Source organism: Callospermophilus lateralis, unplaced genomic scaffold, assembly GCF_048772815.1.
Source record: "Callospermophilus lateralis isolate mCalLat2 unplaced genomic scaffold, mCalLat2.hap1 Scaffold_96, whole genome shotgun sequence".
In the NCBI taxonomy this organism is placed as follows: Eukaryota; Metazoa; Chordata; class Mammalia; order Rodentia; family Sciuridae; genus Callospermophilus; species Callospermophilus lateralis.
In genome coordinates, this window is record NW_027517776.1 from 2,214,331 (window position 1) to 2,234,943 (window position 20,613).

General features: G+C 33.8%; 1 protein-coding gene across 1 annotated transcript in view; it reads left to right on the top strand.

The window, feature by feature from the left end:
- LOC143641324 (transport and Golgi organization protein 1 homolog) overlaps positions 1-19,486 on the top strand; it is a 40,271-nt gene extending 20,785 nt beyond the window's left edge. The window contains exons 7-28 of the mRNA XM_077108582.1: positions 68-199; positions 2,424-2,445; positions 3,358-3,446; positions 3,687-3,764; positions 3,850-3,960; positions 5,185-5,256; positions 5,454-5,558; positions 6,201-6,323; positions 6,422-6,530; positions 7,561-7,616; positions 7,705-7,795; positions 7,967-8,105; positions 12,844-12,945; positions 13,811-13,871; positions 13,986-14,021; positions 14,098-14,165; positions 14,277-14,377; positions 14,561-14,698; positions 15,468-15,536; positions 15,640-15,716; positions 17,317-17,479; positions 18,490-19,486. Of these exons, the coding sequence (XP_076964697.1) occupies positions 68-199; positions 2,424-2,445; positions 3,358-3,446; positions 3,687-3,764; positions 3,850-3,960; positions 5,185-5,256; positions 5,454-5,558; positions 6,201-6,323; positions 6,422-6,530; positions 7,561-7,616; positions 7,705-7,795; positions 7,967-8,105; positions 12,844-12,945; positions 13,811-13,871; positions 13,986-14,021; positions 14,098-14,165; positions 14,277-14,377; positions 14,561-14,698; positions 15,468-15,536; positions 15,640-15,716; positions 17,317-17,479; positions 18,490-18,803 (2,256 nt within the window). The 3' untranslated portion in view covers positions 18,804-19,486. The remainder of the gene's footprint in view (positions 1-67; positions 200-2,423; positions 2,446-3,357; positions 3,447-3,686; positions 3,765-3,849; positions 3,961-5,184; positions 5,257-5,453; positions 5,559-6,200; positions 6,324-6,421; positions 6,531-7,560; positions 7,617-7,704; positions 7,796-7,966; positions 8,106-12,843; positions 12,946-13,810; positions 13,872-13,985; positions 14,022-14,097; positions 14,166-14,276; positions 14,378-14,560; positions 14,699-15,467; positions 15,537-15,639; positions 15,717-17,316; positions 17,480-18,489) is intronic.
- The last annotated feature ends 1,127 nt before the right edge of the window (positions 19,487-20,613 follow it).

Here is a 20,613-nt window from a genome sequence, read left to right on the forward strand (position 1 = left end):
ATGATTCTTTGTGACTGTTTTGTTATAAATTTAAGGTTTCCCATTTCTTCTAATTTGTCTGTTTCAGCTGTTTACTACATTGCCTGATGAGTATCAACCTGGGCCTGATTTTTATGGACTACCATGGGAGCCTGTAGTTTTCACTGTTTTCTTTGGATTGGTATCCTTTGTCATTTTCTTTTGGAGAACTGTTCTTGTTGTGAGTAAATTAACTTACTTATACCTTAGCACATAAGCACAAGGATTATTTTATATAGTCACTGCCCCCCCACTTTTTTTCCTTTTCAGTTGCTAAAACACAAATTAGTGGTTTAAGTCAAACTAACCTTATAAAATAATTTAGTGTGGGTGCAGTTGGTAGAACTGGTAATTCTTACAGCCATTCTGACCAGTAGTTTCATACGTATCAGAAGTCTTAAAAGTGGGATAAAAGATGGGATAGGTTAGATAAATATCCTTTTATGTAGCATATATGTCTAGTAATCTATATTAAAGAAATAACTATGCTTTGAAGATTTTGGTAATGTTTTTCAGTGGAACAGTGTATTAGATTGAAGACTTAGCACAACATAATTCATTTAGGGGATATTGTATGTTCGCTTAATGGAATAGTAGGCAGATTTATCTATTTCAAAGCTTTGAGGTACAGAAAATGCTCACAATTAAATGTGAAGTGGAAAAAAAAGCAGAAACTAAGATTTAAATGTTGATGAACTGTATGTTAATATAAACACATATAAACAAGGGGAAATGCTACAAAGAAATACAGTAATATGAGAAAAAGGAGATAAGATAATTTTTCCAGTCTTTTATATATATTATTCCCAGATTTTATGATTTGATCATATGTTCAGAAAATACCTTTTTATTTGGAAGTATAGATTATGTGTTGTCCAAAAATCCATTAAATGTTTTGTTCATTAAGTCTTTTTTTTTCTGAGCAGAATTAGTCTATCTCTGTGTATGTGTGTACATATATGTATAAGCGTATATATATATATAAGCTTATACATACATATGTTTGTACTGTAGGTCATTCTGTTTCATAGTTATTTAACATAATTGGAAGAAAATTATTTTAGGTAAATGGACTTTGCATATGAAAAGCCTAACAGTTAAAGAGGCCAAAAGCATTGGATACAAATCTTTTCAAATCTGAGTGTACTTTTTCTGATTTCTTAATTATATCAGACATATCATTGTTAAGGTAAGTTTCCTCTCCTTGTACAATTGAGTGTAAAATCTCTTAAAAAGCATTCCCTTCTTAAATAGAAGAATCATTTGCCTGGATTCCTGTGAGGAATTTTCACAGTTCAATCTCATTGAACTTTTTCTCAGCTAAAAGGAAAAAGGAAATAGAAGGATAAAGAGAAGGGAAAAACATGAAAACACTTTATATTTCTCTCTTGTTTCTTTCATTTCAAGAAAGAAACAATACCTGTTTCTCTTTTCACTAGGTTATGTGGGATCTGGTTCCTAGCTGTTGCTCCTCAGTTTCAGCATTTGACTTTGGAGCTTTAGTCTCTTCCTTAGATGACTGCTTTTATGCTACTTCCCATTTTCTTCTGTTGTCATTTTGAGTAAAAGGTTAGCAAGGCTATGTCATTAAAGAAATGCCATTTCTTTCTGTGTTGGAGTTTTCTGAATGCAATTTCCTATTACGAATATCCCATGGATGATCCATGGACACATCTGAGTATTCCATCACCATTTATAACATTTGAAAGGACAAGTATATGCTAAGTTACAAAGAAATTTAGTGATGTTTTTAAAAAAATTCTGCTTAGGTTTTATTATCAGGCAGTTTATTGCTGTCTTTAGGAAATGATTGTTTTTGTCCTTTCCAGAATATGTTAATTGTCATTTCTCTTGTTGCTTGTGCATTTTCTTCTAGCAGTCTTCCCTTTCAGATTTCTTGCTATATATTTAGTGGTTTGTAGAAATAAGATGATGTAGCCTATTAGTTTCTAAATTCAGCCAATAGGCAAATTTAAATTGGAGTTCTAAGATGTTTTCTGGTGAGTGAAAGTGGCATATCTTAGTACAAAGATTATGCTATGCCTTAATATCATTTCCTCAGATTCCTTTTGATTGTTTCTAGACTTTATCCTGGTTATTTAGAATTCTCAAGTAAATGATTTTGAGTACACACACACACACACACATACACACACACATCTTTACTGTGAAATAAGGTACATATCTTAGTGTGTTTATGTCAGAGCCTATTTATGAAATATAACTACCAATTAAATTTAAAATTCTTGTTAACCTTTACTTATTTTTAATCCTATAAATTTATTATTCTGAACCAGAATGTTATTAAATTCTCACTTGGTTATGATTCTGACTGTTGTTTTAGGAATGCTGTTTCTATTGAGCAGATGTTTGACATCAAATTTAATCTTTTTTCTCTCTTCTAGGTAAAAGATAGAGTATATCAAGGTAAATTTTTAGGTTTCTTAAACTTGTATTGTATTGGTGTTTGATGTGTGTTTTATGTATGTTAGAAGTAGATACAGTGACTTTTAATGTCTATTACTTTTTTTTACCTCCTGAAAATTTTACTATTCCTAGGTTGCTAGCATGGATAACTGAGTAGATGATGCTGGTTCCAACTCTGAGATAGGAGATAAAGAGGAGGAACAAATTGTGGATAGGGAGATGATAAGTTTTAATTTGGGGCAGATTAACTTTGAATATTGATGTAATGCAGATGTATTACATTTGAAGAGTATTTCTATGCTAATGATTTAATCATGCATTAAGTAATTGAGTAGATAATTTAAAGAATGGTAATGTGAATCAGTATGCTTTCATTTCTGTTTTTCTTTGCAAAGAATTAAATGATTCCATTTTCTGAAAAGAAAGTGTTTTGAGAAGGGAGGAATATCAAGCTACAACACTTTACTGTATTTCCCATCTGTGAAATAAGCTTAAATTGAAATATCATTTTGGATGGGAAGGGTACCTGGAATTGAACTCTGGGGCACTCTACTGAGCCACATCCCAAACCCCCTATATTTAGAGACCAAGTCTCACTTAGTTGCTTAGTGTCTCGCTCTTGCTGAGGCTGGCTTTGAACTTGGGATCCTTCTAGCTCAGCCTCCTGAGCCACTGGGATTACAGGTGTGCACCACCACACCCAGCAAAATATCATTGTTCTTATATTTTTCTTAAATTTTAATAATTTTATACTCTTATTGCTAATAAGCATAGATTGCTTTTTAAAAGCATACTAGTTATGCTAAGAAGTATTTCCTCATAGTACCATATAACATGTCTTTACTTTTAGTAGATTGAGTAATTGGATTTCATTTAGTGATTGTAATAATCTTGTGTATTTCCCCCTTTTAGTCACTGAACAGCAAATTGCCCAAAAGATAATCAATTTCATGAAAGTAGATGAAGAACTGATACAGAAATTTTCAAAGTATGAACAGAAGGTATAATTATTTTTTTGTTTCTTTCTCCCTTGGTTCTAGCTTGAATCATTTCTACCTGTTTTAATTTAAAAATCATATTTTAAAGTTTTTATTTCATTATTTCCTACAAATCATCCAAATTCTAAGCAGTCATATGTATTAAGTACTGCTTTCTTCTGGAAAGGGTCACTTGTCTGGAAGTAACTTGTATAGTAGCACTATAATTTGTGTATCTTAATTCTGAATGCTTTATTTACATAGATAAAGGAATCAGAGAAACAGATCCAAGAAACCATGAAACAAAATATGATTCTTTCTGATGAAGCAACTAAATATAAGGTAAAAATCCCTTCTTTGGGGGGAATTACATTCTAAATCAAAAGTAAATGTAATGAGTGAGTAATCTTGACACCTTTTTTCCCAGGATAAAATAAAGCTTCTTGAAAAAGCTAAAGAATTTCTGGATGAGAGAGCTAAAAGTCTTCATGTTATGTTAGAATCTGAAAGAGAACAGAATGCTAAGAATCACGACTTGGTAAGAGTTTTGCTGCTAAGTGTTGCTTTAATTTGGCTTTTGAAATATTTTGTAAAATTGGTTAAGTTGAACTTAGTCCAGCTGTTAACTAAAGTAAGATTAGGAGTCAAGGAAGTTGAACCCACATCTGTGCCCATTTTGTGGAACTTTTAAGTACTGATACAACAAATTATTTTTATGGGCCTAGGAAATATTTTTATTCTCAACCTTGGATAATTTTCATATTGCTTTGCTCTGCCCTTGGAAACATGCAGATCAACTAAAAAACTATTGTCCAATTGAACAGTATTTGTTTACTTTTTACTTGAAAGAGTAATGAATTAATCAATTTTCTGTACTTAAAAAAATTTTACTTACATATTTCATTTTCAATTTCTATAAGTTTCTGTAATTACATAAAAGTTGCAAAAGATAGTAGAGAGTGTGTTCTGAAATATCCTACCCCCAAGTAAGCTTGATCACCTAGCTGAGGTAGTATTTATCAGATTTCTTCACTGTAAAAATTCTTTCCAATCCTTTTCATATTATATTCTTTGGAAGTTACCATGCACAGCCCACAGTTAAAGTATGAAGAGTTACGAGCTCAGGATGCAGCTCATGGTAGAGCACTTGCCTAGCATGCATGAGGCCCAGGATTCAATCCCAGGCATTGCAAACAAAGATTGGGGAGTTATGTCCACTTCATTAAGGAGCGAATATCTTTATAAATTTTTGGGAATTCTTCTGTATGTGAGATTAGTCTATTCTCCCTTAAATTTTATTATTTTTTACTTCAGATAAGAAAATTTTAAAAATGATCTTGGGAAATTTTTTTTCTCTATCACTAGAAAAAAAAATTACTAATTTGAACTGATTTATTTAAAACAGTAATTAATTAATTTTCTATGCTTTAAAACATTTTATTATTGCATTATGATTTTCTATACTTTGACCTCTTTTTCTGATTATCTCATAAACAGTAAGGTTGTGGATGCCATGAAATATTTATGACTTCATTTTCCCTCATCTCTTTCAGTTCTTGATTTTTTGCTTAGTCCAAAGCTGGATCCCCTGCATTACTGAAATGTAATGGAATGGCTTGACAAATATTTTGTTGTGTTTATCTTTTTTAGTATATATATGTGTGTACACACACGCACACACGCACACACACACACACACACACATATCACTATTTCTACTGAAATCCTAATGCATATTTTGTGTTCTGTTTTCACCTGGCAGATAATTGAAAATAAGAAATCTATAGAGAAGCTTGAAGATGTCATTTCAGTGAATGCTTCTGAATTTTCAGAGGTAAAGCTGCCAACTCTTGCTAATGGGATAGTTGGCATAATGGGATATTAATACTATATCTTAGTTTTGTTGCGGACCAAAAATTTGAAGTGTGCTAAAATGTGCAAAAAATGAGAACTATATGATGTCTGGTTTGGGAAAGTATAACTTTGTTTTTTCTTTGAAATTAATTCACTAACTCTAGTGTTTTGCATTAGCTTCAAATTGTCTTTAATGAAGCTAAGCTTCGTGAAGAGAAGGTGAAGTTGGAATGCTGTCAGCTTCAGAAAGAAAATACCATACTTAAGACGACGAAAGAGCAGGTAAAGAAAATTTGATGTCATACATAATGTAAACTAGAGAAGTGAATATCATTATCTTGTATCTTTCTTGGATCTGTTTCTGAGGTAAGGAATATTTATGTAGGACCTTTTCTAGATATGCAAAGTTTAAACATGCTCCCTAAATTGAGTGCATGTATATGTTCTCCATCTGTTTTGGATTTTTGGATTATTGCTTTTCTTATCAAATGTCAATCAGTTATTAACTTGCATAGCCTCAAAGAAACTTTTTAAACCAGAAAATTAAGTATTTTATGATCCTCTTTTGAGTAGTTACTGATTCACTGGCCAAGGGAAGATTACATGATAAGGAGTCTAAATTTAGGAGACAGTCATATGTGCCCAGCCATTCCTGCTGGAGGTAAATTATTTGAATTGGCAGCAATTTTCTGGGGAATGCAATAAACAGGGTCAACTTCCTGAGAACTCTGATGTTCTTACTGCAGCTGTGAGAGTTGGGGCCACTCTGCCCTCTTCCTTAACCAAGGTCTCAACCCCCTCCATTGAGGCAGGCCACCGAGGAGTATGGTTCTCTATTTCTTTGTCTAAGTCTTGTAGTCCTGATGTATCCAGTGCAGAAACCCCTCCCTAACCCACAGGAATTCATGTGTTTTGACTTTTCAGTTGCAGCAGGAAGTCAAAGACTGGTGTACATCACACGCTGAGCTCAGTGAACACATCAAATCATTTGAGAAGTCCCAGAAAGATTTACTTGTATTTCTTAATCACAAAGATGATACTATTAATGTAAGTTTATACTCCAAATACATGTTTCATCTCATGATTTCTCCTGAAATCTTCTGAATTAAAATCGAGAGTCTTCCAACCTTTTGCTTCTTTTCTAGACTTTGACTAATTATATCACACAGTTGAATCGGTTACAATGTGAATCTGAATCTGAGGATCAAAATAGAGAAGATGAGTCAGATGAATTAACCAACGGAGAGGTAGCAGGTAAGATCAGTCTCAGGGAGGTTGAATCCTTTTTTTGCTTTCCTGTCTTTAATTAAGTATTTATACAGATGCCACTTTTCAGCTAGCTGATTTTCTTCTTAAGCTTCAGGGTTGTAGACACATATCACTGGATCTATAGATATGTCTGTTGCATTGGCAGAGGTGGGTTGCTGGGGTATAATGTAGCAATAGGCATGTGAAGAACACTGACCTTTCTATCCCATTGAAAACTAGTAAGTACACTGCAGCTACAATAGTCACATCCTGTACAATACTTAGAGTATTGAACATTGTACAGTAAGAGAAATTTATTTCTTATGCAGATGATAGTTGATTTTGATACTCATCATCTCTATGGCTCTGTGGTTTTAAGGTCCACAGTCAGTCTTAAGAGTCCAGAGGTAGTTGGAACCATAAACTAAGGCTGTGAGAACAGAGTCTAGAGACTATCAGAAAGCTAGAGTGAGGGAGTGTAACAGTGTTTACTGATGAGGAAAATATTTCCAGATGTTTTCTCCCAAGTTGGATATTGCTTACATAGCAAGTATTTCAAACCACACCTGGTAGTAGATTCAGGGAGAAAATAGAGGATTGAATCTTTCTAAATAAGACACTTACTTGCCCAGGTGAAGATAGATCTGAGAGAGAAGAAAAGCTTTTATCTTACAAGAATAGCATAGATAACATTTTAGTTGTGCAAACTAGAAATTCACCTTTTTTTGTTTTGTTTTTAAGACAGACAGTACTTTTATTTATTTTTATGCTGAGGATCAAACTCAGTGCCTCACACATGCTAGGTGAGCACTCTACCACTGAGCCACAACCCCAGCCTGAAATTCACCTCTCTCTCTCTTTTTTTTAAATCTAAGCTTGCAATTCTCTTAAAAGTCATTAGTCTAATCAGTTTAGTTATTTAATTGATTTTTTTTTCTTCTGGTGTTTGAACACAATCATTATTTAGTTTGGGGAAGTTAGGAGAATATAGAGTTAAAAGTAAGGAAAGAAAAAGCAAAAGTCTTTTGTTTTTTAGGTGATCGGAACGAGAAGATCAAAGATCAAATTAAGCAGATGATGGATGTCTCTCGGGTATAGTTCTTTGTAAGAGTCCCATAGTGCCTGTGAATTCTTCCTGTGCCTCACTTTTAAGAATACCTCTCTTTTCTGCAATTTTTAGACACAAACTACAATATCAGTAGTTGAAGAGGATCTAAAACTTTTACAACTTATGCTAAGAGCCTCGATGCCCACAAAATGTAATCTAAAAGGTGGGTTCTTTTTGAGAAGAAATTGCCATGTTGGAAAGACTTAAAATTTTATTGGAAAGATAAAGAATGGCTTCTTGCTTTCATGCTTCTTACTTTTCTTGGCACTACTCCCTCAAACAAGTTCTTAAGTCCTTGTACACATATAGAGATAAGCTGTTTTATCCTTTACAGACCAAATAAAGAAATTAGAAGGTGACTGCAATTCACTACAGTCTTCTAAAGTTGGACTAGAAGAGGAATGCAAAACTCTAAGGCAGAAAATGGAGATTTTAAATGAACTCTACCAGAAAAATGAGATGGCACTACAAAAGTAAGATTTTCATTGTTTGTTATTGTTATCACTGTGTGAACTAATAGATAATTTTATGTTTTCTTAAGATTATTTACAATTTCTTCTAGTTGTAATAAGTAGAGATTTGTCTTTTTTCCTTTGTGTTTTGTTTCCTATAAGTTGCATTTTTCTTTCCATTGTCAGTCTTAAGAGTCCTGAGGTAGTTGGAACCATAAACTAAGGCTGTGAGGACATCGTAATCAATTGTCAAATTCATATGAAGGCAGGAAGTGGTAAAATGGTATTAACAGTCACTGATGTGGAAATACCTCTCAAAGTTCTAGACCCTTTCTATGATCTCCCTATTTATTTTAATTACCTTTCATTGTGATCAGTTATGTAATTCTAATGTTTTGAACTTGTATCTCTAACTCTGGACCTTTAAAAATACTGAGTGATTTGGAATGACATGTTTTAGTAGAATAAAAACTTCAAAAAGGGATAATATTTACTTATTGATGGTACAAGTTTTGGACTTGAATATCTCAGATGTTCACACAAAATTGAACTGTGGCAAGGACCTTAGGAGTTATGATTACAGAAGTACTTGTTTGTAGAATATATTTATATATTAATCTTCTTAGTGTGGAGCTAGTTATTTTTTGAAAGTTCATTTGAAGTTTTTAATCCACAAAAATACTTGGATTTTCTAAAAATAGGTTGTGTCAGATTTTATTTGTTTGCACCTGATTTTACTCTTCGATATATATATATATATATATATATATATATATATATATATATATATATATATATATATATATATCTTGTAAAGCAAAGACAGACCTTCTTACAGATCTAACTATTTTTAGGTATTTTGACTTCTGTTGCCTAATTAATGCATTAAATATTGAAACCTTTCCATTAACTTTTCTAAAATTCTGTGATCTCCAATCGACCTTTTTAGAATCTCAAATTTTTGTTCAGGCCAGTTCTAAATTCCTGGCCTGTTTCAAAGAAACATTTCTCATTTTATCACTTTTTTTTTTTAAAAGAACACTTGTTTTCTCTGTCCCTACTAGTAATCTGAATGACCTAAATGGCAATTAATTTTTTTGTAATGCAGTTAAATTGTAGCACTATTTTTCTCAACTCCTCCAAAATTCATTCAGTCATCATCTGTGGTTTTTACTCTTTTTACTGATCCCCAGGTACTATGTTAGTTCATGCCTGTGTCATCTTTTCTGTTTCTAACCTAGATCATCTGTCTTCATTCTACATTTTTTATATTTGTATATAACTTATTTCAAATTCTTAGTAGTTTTCTCTATAGCCGCTTGAGTGGACTTTCTAAAATATAAGTCTGTCCATGTCAATATATGCGTGTAGTTTATGAAGAATTTGCTTTCTATTTGATGACCTGTTCTTTTTTTCTTCCTTGTATCTTTTTAATAGTTTAAATATTTTTAATTATTTTCCTCATCCCCTGTATAAGCTTGATGTAATCATAAATTATAATGGAATTATAATTATATAATTATAATTTTATTCATCTTCTCATAATTTAAAGGCCATGGTATATATTCTGGATTTAATAAAAACCTGACATAGATTAATAGGTTTATTATTTTTTTTTATGGGTTTTAAGTAGCTCCTGAATCAGATAACTGTTGTGGCATTGTATGTTAGTACTTCATATACTGTGAACTCCACAAGACATTCATTCAATTTATACACATATTTAAAGTTTCTGTAGTTCTGCATTCTACACTGTTGGTTTCTTATTTGAAATTATTTTCATTCTATTTGAACATTGTCCTTTAATGATAGATTTGATTAGTGTATCAAAGGTAATACAAGGATAAACAGAGAATAGTATTTTATTCACTAAATATTGCTACCTTTATAATCTGTATTAGGTTGACATGAACTTCATGATTAGTGTTAAAACCAGTTTCCATTTTTAAAGGATCTTTCTTTTGGCTACTGAATTTTGACTGTTACTTAGTTTTAGCAATTTAAAAATATCCAATTAATTACCATCTGTTTTAAATTTTTTCTTTAAGGAGTCCATTATCATTGTTGTTTGGTCTTATCCCTCTTCTAGTTTCTGTAGTCCTTTCTCTTTTTTTAACAGTTGTATTGGGAAGTGCCTAGGTGTAGTTTTTCCCACCCCACCCACTGTTCCTCTTGCAGTTATGTTGCTTGGGATCATTAAACACTTCTTGAATTTTCGAGTCTTTTTCTAAATGTTGATTTTACCTCATTCTCTCTTCTGATTATAATAATGCATATTAGAATTTGATTTCCCCTGCCTCCTACATTCTGGATTTACTTCTTCTGGATATTTTCTTCTGACCTATGTTAAAAGCTCTAGGATTTATTTCACTTCCCAAATCTGCTGTTAAAATCATTCATTGAGTTTAGGATTTTAAAAAATTCAGGGTTTAAAATATTATTTTAGTTGTAGATGGACACAATATTTTATTGTTTATAGGATTTTTTTAAGAGAGAGAGAAAGAATTTTAATATTTATTTTTTAGTTTTTGGCAGACACAACATCTTTGTTTGCATGGGGTGCTGAGGATTGAACCCGGGGCCGCACGCATGCCAGGCAAGCACGCTACCGCTTGAGCCACATCCCCAGCCCGACACAATATTTTATTTATTTTATGTGGTGTTAAGGACTGATCCCAGTGCCCCACACATGTGGGGCCTGTGCTTCACCACTGAGCCACAACCCCAGTCCTATTTCAGTACTACAGCTCAAACCCAGGACCTTGAGCCATGTGCTCTACTATTGAGCTACCTCCCCAGACTCCTTGCTCTTTCTCATAAGGGACTAGGGTCTTACTGCTTTCCAAGCTATCTTTAATCTCATAATTCTGCCTCTGCCTCCTGAGTATCTTCGACTGTAGGTAGGTCACCACACCCAACTATTTCTTTGTTTTATAGTTTCTAATCCTTTGACAAAATTCATAATCTTTTTTTTCCTCTTTTGTGGTGCTGGGGTTTGAACCCCAGAGCCTTGTGCATGCAAGGCAGCACTCTACCAACTAAACTATATTCCCAGCCCTGAAATTCATAATCTTGACTTTACTTTTTTGACTATATAAAGCACAGTGATTTTAAAACATGCGCGGATAACCCCATTAGCTGGTTTCCTTTTCTGTGGGATTTTTTCTCACAGAATTTTGTCTTATGGAGTGCCTGGTCAGTTTTGATTGGCCAACATTGTTGTGATAATTATAGATGAAATTTGAGGACTAAGACGAAGTTATCTTCTTATAGAAAAGTGTTGAGGTTACTTGAGTAAGATTGTCACTTTAAACTTAGTCAGCAATTAAGATAATTAAAAAATGACTTGTCTTTTCAATGTTTTTCAGTATTGTTCCTTTTGGATTTTTTTGCCTGTTCATCACTTAAGTGTGCAGTACTTTCTAATCTAAACTCAAAGGCTAGGGCTTTTATTAAGGGTCCCTTTATTGGTAGCCTCATTTTTCCTCTAAGCCCAGGAATTTAATGAAGGCTTGGTTCAGACTCATATCTTTGTGTTATCTTCAATAGGAGAAAAGTATCTTAAAGTGCCAGCCTTACTTGTAATTCTGAGATTCCTTTTTCTAATGGATCTTGGCCACATACATATATCTTCACTGACTTTTTAGCTTGGATCCCTTCAAACACAATTTTATATTCTTATAAAGATGTTTTGATTGTTCTTAGTGCTCTCAGACTAACTCTTTGATAATTGGAAACAAAATTCTCTCTGTCCTTCAAGATTCAGTTTTCTCCATATTCTTTCTTAAGCCAGTGGGGAAAATTATTATATTCCTTTAGGCATCATTTATACCTGAAACAGTGAGCTCTTTTATTCTTTAGCATCTTACAAGGTAACTAGTATATTATAGCCACTCATAAAATACTTGCTGAAGAATTAAATGAGAAGCTATATAAGAATATATTATCCCCTTTTTCTATTTGGTACCAGTAATCCTTTTTTACTGTAGTTCTTCTGATTTATGGAAAATTAAGTTTCAAGTTAATTATCTTTTGAATTGGAAATATGGCTAAAGTAGTACAAAGATAGCAGAAAATAGTATTTTTTAAATCATTAAATGTGGCTACCTTTGTGTCAGTAGATGAACATCTTGAGTTTCATGATCAGAGTTAAAACTTGTCAGTAGATAATACTCTGATAGTGGGTCACTTTGGCTTCTTTTTCTGGTTGATAGACATTATCAAAACTCAGATTTGTCTTTTTGCTTAATTTACAATTCTTTTGAAATAAATATCTAAAGTGTGAAAAATGTTCTGTGGTTAATTGCATAGCTAAAAGATATATTCTAGAAGATTTTTTCTTTGACTGACTATATGGTACCAGTCTTGGATTGAGAAAAGAGTTCCTCCATGACAAAGATATACTTAGTGTCCTACCCATGGCAGAAACAAGAAAAGAATTATCCCCTGCTTTATCCTAATATGTTTAATTATGTTAGGTTGATCAGTCCTGATCTTCCACATTGAAGTAAAGTGAGTTTTTATTATCTTACACACAGGAGACTTGCCCTTGGGGCACATGTTGTTTTCACATTTATTTTATTTACTGGTAAGTAGAGAATTAAGAGGATAAGTTAGAAAATGTAAGTGATTTGCCAGAGTTTGATTTATGAAATTGCAGGTTTGAATTCCTATTTTATGTGCCTAAGCATTTTATAGAATTGTGGGAAGTGATATTCACAAAGAGAAACTTTTGATTTGATAACTGGTTTTCTTTTAGGAAACAGAGTCAAGAAGAATGTGAGAGACTAGAAAAAGAGCAGCAGCTGTCAGCTGCAGATGAAAAGGTGGTTTCCGCTGTACAGGAAGTTAAAAATTACAAGTGAGTTCAGTTTCTAAAGGAGGGTGTCAATGTCTCATGAATTAGTGTTAGCTTTCTTTTTAATTTTTTTTTTTTACATTATGTAGATAGAAGAAAATAGCATGGAAGTATAAATAACGAGAGGATATGAACACATTCAATTCACACAGGAGAAAAAATAAATTTCAACTTAACAAATGAAAAATGTTAACAAAAATTTACTTGTACCCAATGGGCAAGAACATAGGGAACTTGGTCAATGCAAACAGTTCTGGGGGTTTTGTATGTTGTAGTAATTCTTTAAGAAATCAGTTTGCTGTGTGTTATATCAAGACCCACAAAAGTGTGGCATTTGATAGACCTTGGAAATCTTCTATGGATATAATTTGAAAAAAAGAAAAAGTTTTAAGGAGGAAGATATTTCTAGCAGAATTACTTGAGAACACACTGATGAACAGTTAAGGAAATTATAATTTATCAATTCAGAATCTCTAGCAATTAAATGATAAAGAAGTTATTAGTATTAGGTTTTTATTTTATTTATTTATTTATTTATTTATTTATTTATTTTTGGTGCTTTACTACTAAGCTACATCCTTAGACCTTTTTTTCACTTTGAGACAGCGTCTCAGTTGCATAGGTTCCCACTTAATTGCTGAGACTGACCTCGAACTTGTGATCCTCCAGCCTCAGCTTCCCAATCATTGGGATTACTGGCATGTGGCATTGCACCTGGTCTGTAGTATTAGTTTTGAACACACTGGATTCATATAACTTTAGAAATGTTTTTCTTATGTATGATAAAAGTCTTTAAAAGTATAGCTGATGGAATAAAGAGAAAATGGTCAGAATGTTTCAAATTTTATTCAATTGTTGTAATTCTTAGGCGGAGAATTGAAGAGATGGAAGAAGAATTACAGAAAACCGAGCGCTCATTTAAAAACCAGGTAGTAATTAATACTGTCCTGTAGTTGCAGAATTCTTTGATATCTAATACAGACAATTATAGGCTATAATAATGAATCCCTAAAAACATTTTTTTAATGTGTTGCCTTTTTCAGATTGCTATGCTTGAGAAGAAAGCTCATGATAATTGGGTAAGATTTTTTTCCCCTTTTCTTTATTTTTTGCATAGCCTACCGCAACTGAATTTGAATATTTTCTCTTTAATAGCTCAAAGCTCGTTCTGCAGAAAGAGCTATAGCTGAAGAGAAAAGGGAAGCTGCTAATTTGAGACAGAAGTATGTGATTTTTGGTATCTTACTGTATGTTTTATAGTGTTTTAAGGTTATGCTAGATATTATCTATGATTGCTGTTTCATAATTCAGCCCATTCTTTCTCAATATTCAAGACTACTGGAAATGACCCAAAAGATGGCAATGCGGCAAGATGAACCTGTGATTGTAAAACCAATGCCGGAGAGACCAAATTTACAAAATCCTCCTCGGAGAGGTAGGGGGCACTTTGTAAAAGGAGCTATTTTATTTCTTGGTGCAGAATGTATGTAAATTACTTTTTATTTCTGTGTGTAATGGTTATGAAATAATCTGAATGATTTGCTAAAGCGGGAGGTGTGGGGGTTGGTGTCAGGGAGAAGGCTGCCTTAAAGTAGTAACACGGCATTGTTGTCTTTAGGTCCACTGAGCCATAATGGCTCTTTTGGTCCATCCCCCGTGAGTGGTGGAGACTGTTCCCCTTCACTGACAGCAGAGCCAGCTGGGAGACCTCCTTCTGCTACTCTTAATCAAAGAGATATGCCTAGAAATGGATTTGGTGAGCATTCACATGTTGCTTTATAGTAAACTGCTTCAAGGTTTTGGTTTTTTTCCCTTTTGAATATTCTAATGAAAACATAGAATTTGGGCCTGTACAATATATAGAAGATAATTTCTTACTTTATCTTAGTGAATGTTTTCTGTAAAATCTGTTCTAGAATAGAAAACATTTTTTTTTCCCCTGGAGGTCCCTGTATTGTTTTTTCTTTTAAATTTTACACTGTGAAGTGTAAACCTTTATCTTTAAATTAAATCTCTATGGTGTTCCTTTTCCACATATTATAAAAGTAGCCTTAAACTTTATGTAGCATACATATTTCCAATATGAAATACTTAGTCTTATTTCCAATTCTAAATAGGACTGTAGTCTTGGTAAGATTGGAAGTCAGGTTATACAGACTAAAGAAAAGCCAACTTACACATACTTCAAGTCTGTAGCTTAAAGTTTAGGACCAGTACGTATTAATTTGCTGTTCTATCAACCCAAGGCAGTTCTTTATTTTACTTAAGTCTCTTCATAAATTGTGATTTATGTATTGGGCAACCCATTTTTTTTTAATATTTTTAATTGTAGATGGTGTGGTGCTGAGAATCAAACCCAGTGCCTCACACATGCTAGGCAAACACTCTGCAACTGAGCTACAACCCCAGCCCCTGAGCAACCCATTTTAATGTTGCTTTCTAGTTATTGTTGAACCCTGACCTGTCCACCAGTGGTTTATTTCTTCTGAAAAATACATACAAGGGCTCTGATCTTTTTTCCCAAGGGTCAATGGATGGACCTTTACCTCATACTCAATGGTCTTCTGAGGCATCTGGGAAACCCGTTGCCTCTGGTAAAGAGACCAAGTAATTTCAAAGAATCTGTAATTGTGGATGCGGGATTTTTATTCTCTTCATGTTAGAATAAGTCTGAATCCATTCTTTGATCTCTAACAGACCCAGGATGTGGTCCAGCTCACATGAACAGCAGCTCCAAAAGTTCTTCTCCAGCTAAGGTGACGGATGAGGGCAAGGTAAGTTCTGTAGTTACTGTGAATCACGTGGTGGTGCAGGAACATGTTGCTTTCCTACAGTACTTGCTCTTTGCTTTATCCTTCTTTGTGTTCTATTTGTACCATCCCATTTGTTTTTTAAAAAGCAAACTGTTCCCCAAGAACCTGAGACCCCCTCAGTTTCTACCATTACTTCTTTAACTGAGCATCCAGTTGGAGTAAGTACTTAGAGGTTGAGAACTGAATTGGGTTTTATTCTGTGCATTTCTGGGAAGGATATTCAGAGCATGACACTGATCTTGTTTGCTTTAAACTGCATGCAATATTGAGCTTACTTTTCTCCTTGGAAATGTGGCTTAAGTGTGTACAACTATAATGAACTACAGAATGTGAAAAGTTATCACTCTAACTTTATATGGTGTTTTGTGTTGAATGTTCTAAGGCAAAGTAAATTCATTATAAATTATATAATTCATCATTTTTATTTTTGTTTGGAAGAATGCTATTTAAGAATTCCTCCATTTGTGCAAACCCTATTTTGAGTGATTTGAATTAGATTGGTATCAGATTTTCTGAAAGTGAAATACTGTTTCAGTGCAACAATGATAATCTGAAATGACCTCTTGAGCCAGTCCCAAGCAATGGTCTCATTTGTTCACATAAGTGCATTTTCTTGTAACTGTGTTGCTATTATATCTGGTAGGTCTTCTGCAGCTCTATAATAAAATAAATTTTTAATTGTTTAGTTTCAAACCTAGTACTCATAGGAAATGATAAATCAATATCTCAAATGGTGTACAGTAAATGAAAGTAAATATTAAAGACTTGTCTTCCTAATTTGTGTATATAGCATTGTGATGGAAAATACTTCTCAAGTTCCAGTGTATACATATTCCAGGAATATACATCTCTGGAGCAGTCTAAGGGCAGCTTAGATAAGACCCCCAAACCCCTTTGTAGTAGAAGATTTAAAAGAGAGCAAAGACCCGTTGTTATAGAGGAGTAGAGGTGGGAAAAGCATGGCTTGCAGGCAAACCTAGGATTGAGACCCTTTAATATGCAGTGTGGCCTTCAACAAATTATCATAATCCATTTGCTTTTGTTCCCTCTTATTTAAAACAAGACAGTCTACTTAAAGATCTCAGAGGTTGAATAATTATGAAAGACTTACTGAAGATACTCTGAATAGTAGCTATTATTACATGGGTAAAGAATGTATTTTTCATTTTATTCTGTTCATTCTTAATATGGAAGTAATGAGCTATTGTGATGAAAGGGAAGTGATGGGGAGGAGGGGGACTCCCTTTGAAATAGGTTGTAGTGAATACAGCATGACATACTGGTCAGAAATCACCTCTGTTAATAACCTCTGCCAGTCCTCTTGCCTTTCCCTTTCCTGAGCAGATATAATCACTAACAAACTGCTCCCTCTTGTGGAATTCTTCTAACTTCTGTAAGCTGTCAGTGGGAATACACAGGAGGGGTGGGTAGAGTTTTGTTGCACTGATGGTGTTCTCTGGACAGGTGCCTGTTTTGGTTTTAGCTTTTATCGGTGTTGGTACTTTGTCTTAATACATAGGAATTTTAAAACTTTTAAATGCTTTCAAATCTTAAATTGCAGGTTAATATGGCTATGAAAGGGCCCCCTCCTTTCTCAGGGGTACCCTTCATGGGCCCCCCTATGGAACCCCCGATGCGACGGCCTCCACCACCTCCCTTTTGGTATGGACCGCCATTTCAGCTCGGTGGGCCTTTTGGGCCTCGGCCAATTCCTCCACCATTTGGTATGATGATCTGAACAGTAGTGATTGACTTATAAATCACATTCATCTTTCATTTCTATTGCTTGCTAAAACAGTTGGTTGCTATCTCAGGTCTTAACAATGAAAGGATACAGCTGAGTACATTTTAACTTTTCCTCCAGTTTTTTGGGACATATGGGACACTACATAATCTTATACTGAGATAGGCAATAGCTATCTCATAGACAAGGATAAGGGGCTATATAGAGAAAAGCCAGAAATATTACTTCTGCAGATGTTTGTTGAAAATATGTTGATATGCACTGCAATAGATGAAAAGGTGGATGAGACACATGCCATAACTTAAAATTTTGTCACAGATATGAAAATCCTATAACATAAAGTTTGTAATCACCCATAATGGAATCATAGGCAGTAGGTTATAGAATATAGAAAAGGAAAAGTCAAACCCTCCTTACCTTGAGAAAAGTCAGAGGGAAGTGTTAAAGAGGAGGATTTAACAGTGACCTAATAAATGTTGCTGATTTAATTAGGTGGCTGTGGAAGGCCTTTTCCAGGAGGGCATGCACCTTGATTCTGATGGCATGTGTAAAGTCCATGCTGAAATACTTCATGAATTTTTAATGGATACAGTAATAAATAGTGGGATTTCCTTTTATCAAAATTTCTTTGATGTAGTAAAGTTCTTATTTCATAATCTATCATCTTGTCATGGTAATATAGTACTTCCAAATATAAATGGAGCTCTTGTGAGATAGAAATAATTCTGCAATTATATAGTAGGGAAAGATAAAAGATAAGCCTGGAGCTAGGTAGAGCCATGTTTAAATCCTTAATATGTTGCTTCATGGCTGGTTGGCCAGGTTATAACCTAAACTTGTTCCATTTCAGTTTGCCTCATCTGGCAAGTCAGGATGTTCACCAGTTGATGTTCTAGGCTTGGGAGAAATTAAAGACTATATTAACATACTTGAAATCACCCAAGTTCAGAAATTTCTGGGTATTTACATAACTTCCTTTTTATTTTCCAGGTCCTAGTATCCGTCCACCAATAGGCTTCAGAGAATATGCACCAGGTGTTCCACCTGGACAATGGGATTTGCCTTTTGACCCTCGTGATTTTTTTCCAGGACCTGCACCATTTAGACCTTTAGGCTCATTTGGCCCAAGAGAGTACTTCATTCCTGGTGCCCCATTACCACCTCCAACTCATGGTCCCCAAGACTATGGGCCACCACCTGCTGCAAAAGACTTAATGTCTTCAGGCTTTAAAGATGAACCTCCACCTACACCCGATTCTCAGAGTAGTGAGGGCTGTTCACAGGCCTTAAAACAGGGCCCATAAAATTAACCTCTGACACTTAGTCAGAAAGTGGACTATGAACTATTCATTGTGTTGAAGGATTATTGGCTTCAAAATATAAAAGTTTATTTTAAATGGTTTATGTTTTTAGAATGAAGCTGCCTTGGTGCAGTATACATTTGGAGCCAAAATATTTTCCCCCTAAATATCCCCCACTTAAACTAGAGTATCCTTCCAACTTTAAAATATGCAATAAGGAATACCTTTGTTTTAGTTAATGTAGCATATACAATTGCTAAATGGTTTAGAATGTCATAATTATGGACATTTCCTGTGGAAATGCTTTAAGAACATGTATTTCCAGTATCCTATTTTTAGTGTATTCCAGTTGATAACAGAGAAATGGTGTTTTATAAGCTTGATTTTTCTCTTTAAATATCTGGTCGCAGAGACTGTTACGCTAAAAATGTTTACTCAAAGATCATAAACTTCATTTTCCTTCTTGCTGAAGTTCTTTGTTGTAATAGTTCATAAAAAATTGTTTATTAATATTTCCCAAGTGTCTGTTGATTCATTGGATCGTCATGAGACTTTGTGCCATTGGGGAAGCATGTAAACTCACTCTCAGAACTGAAGATGGTGACTTGGCAGCATATTTCCTGTTGCTCACTGTTAAGGAGGCTGGACCTTGGTCAACTGTGGACTTATACAGAGGAATTTCTTTTACTTGTGAGAAGTCTTGTGGCTCTATTTTTGTAGCACATTCATGTACTTTTTTCTAACCACTGTCCATGTGAGAATGGTTTTCTGAGAATGAGTTTACATTAGTAGCAAGAGTTGTTTGACCTGAAGTTCTACTGCTTTTGCCAGTATTGCATTAAAACAGTAAAATATAGGGTGGTATGTTGTGTCTATAAAAAATAAGGAAATTTCTTTTAAAAAAAAATGTGCACACACACTCTTCTCTTTCCCATACCTTGCCACTGATTTTCAAGGAATATGATAAAAAAATTAGAAAAGTATAATCCTCTAAGAATGAATGAAACCCTAAGGCTTATAATGTCCTTAATCAGCAACTATGGGCTGAATTAAATTCTTTTTCTTTTTAGATACTCAAATATATTTTATTTAAAAATCAATTAAAGCAAGTCCTGAATCTGTAACTACTGTCTTTAAAACAATGTTCCTAAGAACTAGCTCTCCAGAGCTGTAATTTTAATTACAGCAATTTTAACAGTACATTTTAAGAGGTTTAAGATTTAAATAAAATTATAAAAGCCTGGTACTTTTGTTTACTGCTAGACCATATTCTTCCATTCTTTAAAGTTCTAGAAAGTAATAGGATTGTTGGAACCTAGAACATATCATTGTTCTTTTTATGTCCCCTAAGTATTCTCAAAATAGGGGCAAAAGCTTCAGTGTGAAACAAAATCTCTGTGAAACAAAATCTCTAAACTACTGAAGATGACTCAGAATCAAAAAGAATTTGAGTCCGTTAGGAAGAATTCAATCTACATAGCTTCCATTTAATATCAGAAGCAGCAGCTGTGTGTAAGAGAAAAACCATATAATACCTTATGCCATTTTTAGCCATGTAAAATAAAATTTAAGTCACAAACACCAATTTTGAATGTATCTTTCAACCTCTACAGGACACAAGGCAATGCTGAAGTTACTATAACTTCTAATTTTAAAATAGCATTTAAATAAAGGTGATGTCAGCTAGGAAGATAGATTTTCAAGGAAAGGCAGATTTATTTTTTTATTCAAAGCAACAGTAGTTTTCCCTCTAAAGCCTTTTTTGTATTTATTCTATTAGTAAGCTATAATGCGTTCTACGTAGTTTATCTGA